Source organism: Ylistrum balloti, unplaced genomic scaffold (genome assembly GCF_031769215.1).
Source record: "Ylistrum balloti isolate Yb309-2 unplaced genomic scaffold, AGI_CSIRO_Ybal_v1 Utg370794, whole genome shotgun sequence".
Lineage (NCBI taxonomy): Eukaryota > Metazoa > Mollusca > Bivalvia > Pectinida > Pectinidae > Ylistrum > Ylistrum balloti.
Genome location: NW_026782463.1, coordinates 922556 through 933564, shown reverse-complemented (window position 1 = coordinate 933564; position 11009 = coordinate 922556). Strand labels below are relative to the sequence as shown.

The 11009-nt window shown below is 33.8% G+C and overlaps 2 protein-coding genes across 11 annotated transcripts in view; one reads left to right on the top strand and one right to left on the bottom strand.

The window, feature by feature from the left end:
* LOC132558519 (costars family protein ABRACL-like) lies at nucleotides 1–6236 on the bottom strand. Its single transcript, XM_060223087.1, has 3 exons — nucleotides 6154–6236; nucleotides 4209–4285; nucleotides 1–3039 (listed from the first exon to the last, which is right to left on the bottom strand). The coding sequence occupies exons 2-3, from the start codon at nucleotides 4273–4275 to the stop codon at nucleotides 2846–2848; spliced, it is 261 nt and encodes an 86-aa protein (XP_060079070.1). The 5' UTR covers nucleotides 4276–4285; nucleotides 6154–6236; the 3' UTR covers nucleotides 1–2845.
* Nucleotides 6237–6367: 131 nt separating this feature from the next.
* LOC132558549 (arf-GAP with GTPase, ANK repeat and PH domain-containing protein 1-like) overlaps nucleotides 6368–11009 on the top strand; it is a 98856-nt gene continuing 94214 nt past the window's right edge. For all 10 annotated transcript variants that reach the window (XM_060223135.1, XM_060223134.1, XM_060223131.1 and 7 more), the window contains exon 1: nucleotides 6368–6625. In XM_060223135.1, the coding sequence (XP_060079118.1) occupies nucleotides 6451–6625 (175 nt within the window). In that variant the 5' untranslated portion in view covers nucleotides 6368–6450. The remainder of the gene's footprint in view (nucleotides 6626–11009) is intronic.

Below are 11009 nucleotides of genomic sequence, written 5' to 3'. Positions count from 1 at the left end.
ACAAGAAGAATTGTTTTTATTTCAATGTAAATATTTGATTTTGAGGCAAAGCTCACACTTCATTTCCCTTACATTGAAAATAAGTTAATTTCTCAGTTGCCATCAATTCATTCAGTCATAGATTTCAGTTAATGAAGAGAGACAGTGGTTTCCATGCATGACCCAAAAGCCTGTGTTAATCATGTTTGGTTTAAAACAATATCTAAGGATTAGAGTTAATTTCAAAAGCAAAGCATTTGAAAACATTCAGTTTTTATATGAAGGGAGGTAACTTGTTACTCTGAAATTTCTGTGAATACTGAATGTATGATACTGCTTCTGTAGAATAGACGTATGTACCTAAAATAAATTTCCAAAAAATAATCATTTATATAAAGATCAAAAATCAATAAATTTAAATGAGTATCAAACTGATAAAAACCAAAAGGTATTTAATGACAAGGCACAAGTTCATGAGAAGGCAAATTATTGCAGGTTTCAATTTTTTTGTACTTGTAGGATATTCTAATATTAAATGATTTAGTCAAATTACAGTCCTCATCAATTATTTTTTTTTTTTTAAGGTGATAAAATTCACCTTGTAAAGATACATGAATATTCAAGCCTGTATTTCTGTTTGCTGTTATTCCAGGGATAATTCTGGGTCCTCACTATCAGGAGAGAATTTTAAAATTTGAAAGGAATAAGATGGAGATTTTATGTTTAATTATGTAAATGCCAAACGCATTTGTGAGGGAGAAAAAAAACATGCAATAAATCCCAAAATCACACTCAGAAATATCCCTGCTTGAATAATCCAAACTTAACAAGATAGGTAGTATGTATTCTCTGTTCAGGACATCAGACAAAATACTTTCCAATTATCATGGGTTCCACGGATGGCTGTTTTGGGGAGTGGGGGGGAAAACCTCAAAAACATATGTTTGTTCCCCTTATCAAATCACAGAACAACGTTCTTTCAAAAAATAAAGATTCTGTAACAAAATCAACATGTACAGTATATTGTGTGAATTAATATCATGGCATAACAATGATATATGCCAAGTGTGAATGTAAACATGGTTCAAAATACAGCACAAAGTACATGTATAAACTTTTCCAGGTAGGTATCAAAATATAAAGTACCAAGTCTTCCTTAATGACATTTGTTATATCTACCAGATAAATCATCATGTTGACATCCTTTTGAATTGTATTGACGACATTCTTTGACACATGTAATATCAAAACCAGTGAGCCAGTTAATTTACTGTATTTAACCTACAATAAGCCCAGAGGCCAACACCTAATATTTGACTTATAGCAGGGTGGTGGTCTTATTGCAGGACAATAAGCCCAGATGTCAACACCTAACTTCTGAGTTAAAGTAGAAGGTGGTCTTATTACAGGACAATAAGTCCAGGGGCCAACACCTAACTTCTGAGTTAAAGTAGAAGGTAGTCTTATCACAAGACAATAAGTACACATGACCAACACCTAACTTCTGAGTTAGGGTAGAAGGTGGTCTTATTACAGGACAATAAGTCCAGGGGCCAACACCTAACTCATGAATAGAAGTAGGAAGGTGGGCTTATTCTATCATTGTACACACCTGATGTTTCTTCTGGAGTCTAAACGATAAGAGTGAGGTTGTTATCAGTACTAAGCTTATTGCTGAATAAGCACAGTACAGTATATATGTGTTTTAGATTAATCTATTTGTAAACCCCTCTGGGGCTGATTAAGTAGATATTTGATCTTACGCAATAACGTTTCATTAATGACATTTTATGTCACTCAAACACAACAGGGCTAGATCAGTCAAAACAAACATTACAGTTTCGTTATGTATCTGAAACTGCGAATCGTGAAAATGAAAGTACACATTTGAATCCCCTTCCTTGTTGATTACTCCTTTAACAGGGTTAAGAAATTAACTGGATCACTGATGTACCCTTCTACAACCTTCAGCACTTGTATTGGCACATGAATGTGGAATTAAGAAAAACTTATCAATATCGTTGTAATTGTAAGCATGGTACTAAAGATACAATATATATCACATTGCACAACTTTAAAATGATATCACATGGAACAATTGATATCACAAAAATCCATGTCATATTGAGATCTTGTAGAACATTGCCTGGACACATGACATGCATATCATCAAAAATTCAGAATTAGGGAGAAAACCCCTACTACTTACTTAGTAGAGAAATCACTTCTACACTAACTCAACCAGACACAGTATCTCTCCAATTACAGACATTTTTGTACTTGTACAACAACTTTTGAAAGGAAATCAACGTTGTCCAACATCAATAGTGATACAAAAAATAACACAATCAAATATTTCTTTTTTAACCATTGAAAAATTCTGTGTGCTGCTGACAAAAAACCTGATCCCTCAGCACATAAAGATGTAAATGTAAATACCAAACAAAAATAAAACTTTAAAAATTGAACAGTGATTTTTGGGACTCAAGATATTTGAGTCATTGACTCATGTTTTTTCTGTGAGACCCTGCTGTATCTCTTGGTATTGGAATGCACCAAAATTTTAAAACTGGTGTCCGGGACTCATGTTAATAATTCCTTCAAAAAATGATTATCAAACCAACATAAGCACCTAATATAGCAGGACAGGTATGTTTTTAAATGTTAGTTATCCTATATCCAACAACATGGAAGTGCTTCTGTAATCTCAATGATTGTAAACAGTTAATATAAGCCACTGAACAACGCTTTTTAAAGCATAGCTACAAATTATTCCTCACATAATGATCTTATTGCAAATTGTCACATAATATAGAACAGATATTTTGTTCCTGAAATTGTGTTGCATCCTAGGTCTGATTTTGTATCATTCTACTTCCTCTACCAGAAGTACAATGTCCACATCATCATGAGCTCCTTGGAGTAACATCTCTCCTTTGTATGTGATGTACTTCTTTCTCTTTGCTGCCCGAAGAGTTCCAACAAGGGCCTCAAACATGTTGGCACAATCGTCATCATTGAAAAGTGTACCAAATTTTACAACGTAATTCCCATCTGCATCTGAAAAATAATAATTCATTAAACAATCTAGAATATTACTTCTAACAGAGTCGATAACTGTATTAGAGAAAATAACCTATTTGTTAATCAAGGATTTGAAACACTATCCTAAACAGTTTAGGCAGGTGACTTGTTACATGGTACACTATCATTAAATGATAAATCATAGTGTCAAAAATCATACACCTCTTGTTTAATTGAACTCTACCACTTCAGAAAAAAACCCTACTTGGAAAGCTACTTTGAACACAAGTATTTTGGGAATCTGTGTTTGACAATCTTAATAAATGACATAAAAAGCATTGAATAGAGCATAACATGAATAATTTTGAAATAACAGTATAACAGGAATCCCCTCTTCACAACCCTAATATGATACAAGGAAACCCCACACTGGTTAAAGTATTGATACATCAGTTCATGTGTTTGACAAAATTTTACAAAACCAGCAGAGCACTTGACCGTGCTGTTCTAAGTGAATCACAAACTTAACAAATTGTAGATTCACTCCATGTTTAACTTCTCTTTAATATGTAAATATGCATATCAGAGTAACATCCTGAAGGTTTGTGTTTAATTTGGTTATCACTCTGTGGACAGTCAGGGTCATTTTTGAAAAGTGGCCTATAAGTAACAGCTGGTGGCTGCCACACTGAACAACATGCCACCCAGATCGATTTGGATCTTGCACACAATCGCAGTCACACCAGCATAGACTGGTTCGTTTCTTAGTTTTCGGAAAAACACAAACCCTCAAAGGCAGCAAACATCAATTCCTGCACCTCACACCTTCATCTGAGGTTACATAGATCAACACACTAACTGGCTGAACTATCGCACCCAGAAATGGTTTTCACTAAATAACTCTTAAAGCAAAATCCTTAGACTAAATCCTATTTTGTGAATTCCACACCCTTCTGACCTAGTAAGGACTGTACCCTGTTTTATACACATAACATATATGTTCACTGTCACATTCCCATAATGGATTCTAAACTCCTTCAGGAGGAAACTGATATCTTAGGAATAAAAATTGAACAATATGACATGATTCTTGAATCAAATGTATAAACTTTTGCCAAAAATCTTTAAAATTATGAAATAAAGAATGCAATAGTTGGTAATGAATATTGATAAGTAATTTATAATAATGAATGTCCCAAACTTACTCTTTTTTCCGTCAGCTAGACGTTTCAGCTCCCTCACCAAGAGTTTTACTTCATGATTAACATCCATACTGTCGTGCCTGTAACCACAAATGTTTCATGATTCAATAAATGATCAGACAAATCAGTGTCAAATTAAATAAATGGCATCCTGATGACTTTAACCTTTGCTCCCTATTGGTAGTTCAATTTTCAGCAGTTCTTCGTAGAGCCAAGAATCAGTGGACCCATTAAGGTTGAGGTATCACATCATATATAAAGCTTATCCAAGATATTATCTAAAAAGGGCCCTTACCCAAGAATTACACTTTTTGGTATGAGTGTACATTTCACAATAAAAGTTACCTAAGTGTCACCTACTTTCACAAGAGATCCAAGAGGGATCATGGCACCCACCATTGTATAATCTTAATTGATTCTTGATCAATTTGATCATGTCTTTCATTTTTTTCTTTTTTCACTATCCCTCAAAATAGCGATCAATTATGCACAAACAGGGACCCAGAGGAACATATTAATATTGAGAATGATAATACAGCTGACATATTCCAAAATAAGCACAACAGAGACCATGAACATGACCTTGAACAATGCTCCATCCAGTTCTTCTCAAGAAACAGTGATAACAAGTTAAAGCTATTAAAATCCAGAATGTTAGTCACTTTATTATTTTTAATTAGTCTCCAAATGTAATGTGCACCACTAGGGACCCTGGGGAACCTACATTTGAACTGTACTTCTCAATTAAGTGAGAGCAGACTTCAAACATCAAAATCCAATATGGCCACCTGTTAGCAATGTTTTTGCAATTGATCCCAAATTTAACATACAATCTAGGGAGTCTACACATAAAATTTGAGGAGGACTCATCCAGTCTCTTTTCTCAAACAATAGTGATAACAAATTTCACCTTCAAAATGCAATATGGTCACATGTCTGTCATTGTTGTACACAATGAGGGACTATGGAGAGTCTACTTGTGAAATTTTAGAATGATCCATCTACTAGTTCCCAAGAAATAGTTAAAGTGATAATTGTTCAAGGACAAGAAAAAAAAGCATGGAGTTTGATTTAGATAGCCAACCATCTGATGATGGTAAAAGAAAAAGTCAGACATGCAGAATTGATAAGACAGTAAGTGACAAGAGCTGACGACACTGCTGACTGCCTATCAATTGCAAGTCAAATAATTGAAATGTATTGTCAGTCAGACCTTTCAGTAAATTGAGAGGAACGGTAACAGAGGGGAAAGACATTAATGTAAAATCAACTGATGTTAAGATCAAATGTATTATTTTATATTATGTGGACTGTCATAAATCTGATGTCCTATTGATACAGAAAGCTGTTCGACTTTTAAGGAGGTAACCTAAATGATAACTTAAACACTTTTATAATTACAATGTTATGAACCTTTGAAAGTTGATCAAGTCACAGTACATGACATTCCTTGACGGAGACGGGTCAACAACTTTAGTTAAGGTTTAATTTTGTTTTCTTCAAATTTCAACAATACAAAATATTATCAATTATGCAATATACAAAAAAGAAACAGAAAATAAAAACAAGCGTCATGACACTTTGTAAAAAATTGTAACTTGATGAAAAATTAAACAAACAGAACAATATTGAGTACTAATACTTTGCAAATGATGAACCCTAGCTCGGTACCACCAGAACGCCTATTTTTGTACAATAATAATAAAACATATACACAAGCGATTTGACAAATTTTCACACGCTAAGATTATAAATATATCAATTAGAAAAAACTCTGCCAATGATATTCGGATGTTCTCGCCATTGCTCATTTCCTGTTAGTAGCTGAACCTTGTTACAACCACTGTACCACTTCTGATACGCCCAGAGCACCTCCACATATTAATGCGATATCATTCATTATTTCAGAACTTCGTTTTATGGGTCACGATCGCAGATAAATACTTACCTGAAAAAATTGATCTTAATAAGTTATTTACTAATACTATTGCAGCAGATTTGTCAGCTCTGTCGCGATGCCTTATGCCGGTGTCGAAACCCTTAACCAGGAAGTAAACCGGAAATAGCGTGAAAAGGTTGCGCATGTAACATTTTCCACAGTCGCACATGCGCATCATTACAGAGCCATCTTGAAGTTGTCCACTGAAAACGGAATATTATCGATGAAATTCTTTTAATATTATCGTAGTAGGAAAACTTTAACATGGCAGTTGTCAGAAAAAGATGATAGAATGTGTATTCGACAATGAATTCGAGGAGTCCGATGCAGCCATACCTTAGTAATTCCCTGGCTATTCGTCAGGAGATTCAGCGATTCGAGAGCGTACACCCGAGTATCTACGCTATTTATGATTTAATAGATGCTATCCCTGACCAGTTAATACAGCAGCAGATTCGAGAGCACGTCGTCTGCATAGAAGGTATGTAAAATTGAGTTTATTTAGCTTTACAAATAATTTTCATGAAATAATTTGACATTTCAACACGCTGCAAATTACAGCGGAGCAAGTGGAGAAGCCATTTGTAAACAAATAATGCATACAGAAGTTGGTCACACGATTCTGCTGCCGGCGAATGAGGAATCTTCCGACGTACTGGGGAACCTGACAATGAACATCATATATATTTCATTAAGATTTATTGTGCAAGAATATTGTTCATATTTTAAACACATACAGAAACGATAAGCGTAGATGTCAACGTAAAACACGTGATGTGGAGAGACATCATAAAACTACACCCATTCCCCACTGACTGGTAATCAATGTCTGCATTTCTAATCAATGTGGCCATACAGTATCTGCAGTTGTCGAATCTTGCATGAATCGTTACTGGAGAGAGTGCTATTTGCATGTGAACATATGTACTTGTATCCATATCATATTAGCTAACAGCAATGATCAGGTTCATGGAAATGTTATGATTAATTTAAATGGGACCTTAAAATCTTCAACTTAGATGTTATAACTATACTATCGTGAAATAGTTAAAATTTTAGAAATCACTTTCTCAACCTCAGGCAAAATATTTTCCTTGTTGACAATAATTTAGTTATTAATGTATTTATGGTAGAACTATAATCTTAGAAATTCCTAACCAAATACTACATATTTCTATTTTTTTTCTTGGAATATTAATAGTACGCCTTGCAATCTAGATCTACTTATTACTGAAATAATTCAAACGGGAAAGAAATCCACAGATTAAGATTCAAACACATTTATTGTTGGCATCTGTTTGAGAATTACTTATTCATAAATGACTGGCTGAATATGTGCTCTCTGACCAAGTTGTCGTTATCAAATTGTTAGGTGCGGTATATATACAGGTCAAATTTATAACAGTAAAGTCTTAATTTATCCCATTTCACTTTTCCCATATTGCACACGAATGGGTTCTTAATATGTTGCAACAAACAGCAGATCCACAGACTTTGTGGGAGGGGATGTTTTAAAATATATCTAGGTGATAGTGGATGGTCATTTAACAATATGTCGGTACATTTGTCTAAGAATTCATACTTGACATTTCCACAGGTAACAGAAATGTATGTTGGGCTACAGTAGTTCTTTCCTTTTATATATCACAGAGGTCCAAATTTTGTCTATGTTCTCCTTTCAGGGATTTAACCCAGAACCTATGGCTTATAAGTGTTATACTCTATGGATTGAATGAGAGAGAAATGTTCAGTGTAGCATGGTTGGTGATATATATGGCCTACTCTAATAACAAGACTTCAAAAATGAATGTGATAATTGAAAATAGCCAATCACTATTATGGATACCCCTCATCATAAATCTATGAAATTAAAATTATGTCACATTAATAAAGATTTAGATTCATGGCATAAACATGTCATGTACTTGTCAAAAATACTGAAGAAATCATTATCAAAATTGAGCAGTACAAGTGGTTTTGAGTATATTGTTGGTGCGAAGTCAGGGCAAAGTGGGATTTTCAGCCATTGCTTAGTCTGTCACTGTGCGCAATGCATAAACTTTTGACATTTTAAAACTTATTCTTAAGTTCCACCAGTGGGAATGAGCTCAAACTTTTCTTAAATGATCTTGAGATGGTCCTGACCGAGTGATGCTATTTTTCAGGTCACCCTGAAATCCAAGATGGCTGCCTTCTTAAAAAATATATTTTAAACTTCTTCTCCAGTTCCACTGGTGTCATTGAGTTGGAATGTTCAGGAAAGGTAGCCAACAAAGTCTTGTTATTTTATGACCTTGTCAAAACTTTGATATGGCAGCCAGGGAGTCTTTGAAGACAGATGACATTAAAAGTCCTATGGCCTTTTTTTCTCTGATGGGTGTGGAGGAAAATTTCTTTATAATTAAACCATCTTTAATTTTGCTTTTTGAAAGTACCATTGACATAGATTATACAGATAATTTGCCATGGAGTAATGATATTGATCAATGTCTTATATTATACCTATATTTCATAATACAGTACCTTTCTTGCAGTTATGACTATTTCGATTGAATAGTCATTCATCTGATTTGGAACATGTAATAATTAACCTATATAACAATTGCAGTCTATGTATTGAGTAGTACAGATATCCACATTGTGTCATTAATAGTATGAAGTCCAATATTACATAATGTGCGAACCATTAGCAGGAGCACCTGCAGGCACCTCCTACTAATAAACACACATGTCATTAATGGCTGAGTAAGTTTGATGATAGCATGGTTATAGTATAGATATGTATTATAGATGTGATTAACTTAACACATTGCCTGTACTTGCATAAATATAATGATTGCATCATACAACATTGAAATCAGTGTCAACATGCCTCCTATTATTTATATTTTGAGTCAGGGAGGAATAGTGTTACCTTTGTCCATCAATCATATCCTCTCTTTTTGCATCAATGTCTTACCTTGAGATATTTTCATATTTACACCTACAATATTATAGCATCAAGCTCTGCATCTCATATTAAGGTAATCATCAATCAAGGTTGAAAAGTTTAAGTCAATACCAGTTATACTATGCATGTGAGCAGAGACATTTCCTGTCTTATAGACATATTATAGTTTTACAATTTATTGAAGCAGTGACGTCTTAATTTGCAAATTATAAAAAGATTTTTGACAAATTAAGAGTTGTTTTCTCATTTATTACCAAGTACAAAACTTTTCTGTCGGCATCAACATGTTTTTGGCTGTAAAGCACTGGATATTTCATGTCAGCAAAATGTTAATATGTGTGCAAGATACGTGAAATATAAGATGGATGATACATTGTAATAGTTGATACTTCCAGCCTTTTGGGGAGGGGGTATTGTTGACATCACTTTAGATCAGGAGAAGATGTTTGGCAGTGGTTTTTATCATTAATGTGTTGCATCATAACGGGTGTAGCACATGCCCAACTATATCATGACGAGAGAACTGTTGTTATATGTGTGATATAAACACAGGAAATGCTTGCTGTAGCTTCCTCTGTACATGATACTATTTTAGACCTGATAGAAGATTTAATGAAAAAAAAACCTTTATGGCTGCATGCCATTATACAAAGTAAAAACCTGTTTCTTTTATAAGTAAAATGTGTGATACAGAAATGTTGACTTAAAGGATTTGAGCTAGTTTGAAAAAAATAATTCTTTATTAACACTGTCACTATAGCAGGTTTTATTAAGGTGAGTTTTTTTGGTTTCAGTGATTCAATACTTGCTTTGATTAAGTAAAGCATGTTTTCATCATTGCGGTTAACTTGACTATACGATGTATCATGTGGGTAAGGATTGTGTCGGTTTGCTGCCAGAAATGTATATAACATGCTTTCTGATTATCCTCAATACTTATTCTTCTGAAGTTAATCCTTAATTTGTAACACTCAGTTGAACATATTATTTCCAGAATTACAAAGGATTTCTTAGTTGGGAAGTGAATCATTGATTTTAGATTAGGTGTTTACATTTGTTCACATTTTCTGAGAACTTAATTGAAATTATTACATATTTCATGTACATGTGTCAAGCAAGATTTTTACAGCTCAGCATACATTGATGACTTGGTCGCCATCAGACATTGTTGAATTGGTGAGCAAGACTTACCACACAAAAAATCAAACAGACCAACCATCATATCATATATGACAAATAAAGGTATGTATATGTGTATATATACATACAATAGATTAGAATACTAATTTTTGTTTGGTCTTGTCTGGTATTGAAAGATACGGAGACAGGATAGTGGAGATACATATATAAATATGTATTTTATTTATCATCCATGATTAGGATACAGCCTGACCTAAGTCCTGGAGCTGAACACCAAAGCTTAATTATAAAGTACTATGATGAACTGAAGCCGGTGTTACACAGGATGAAGGTTATATGTATTACTTGAGAACATTCCTGTTTGTAATTCCATACTTAAAACCACTTATTACAGTATTAATATTTATATTGTAAGTGTTGTTTTGGTTAATCAGCCGCCTAGTCATAATTATTCAGATATTCTTTTAATTTTTTTATATCTCTTTGGAGTAGATGGATTTCAGAACTGCATCCCTATATCAGGAGAGGGGAATACCATATTTATTCTAATAATTGTCCATTACCTGATTTGAAGGCAAAAAAAACACCTGTGTTTTTTATTTCCGCCAGTGGCTTTTTATAAACCTGCAATAATAGCTCTCAGCCTATTTTCCTTCACAATTTTTGCCTGATCCATGTAACCTAGCTGTTGCCCATTTCACCTCATCCTCATAGATCATATCTATGATGTTCTTGTTTATCATGTTGTTGCACACTGTATGGATCCCCCTTCCAT

Bases quoted from the DNA above. Each gene is read 5' to 3' on its own strand.
- LOC132558519 (XM_060223087.1), bottom strand. From the start codon at position 4,275: ATGGATGTTAATCATGAAGTAAAACTCTTGGTGAGGGAGCTGAAACGT. The intron at 3,040-4,208 runs GTAAGTTTGGGA...ATTATTTTTCAG, and splicing joins TCTAGCTGACGGAAAAAAGA to ATGCAGATGGGAATTACGTT.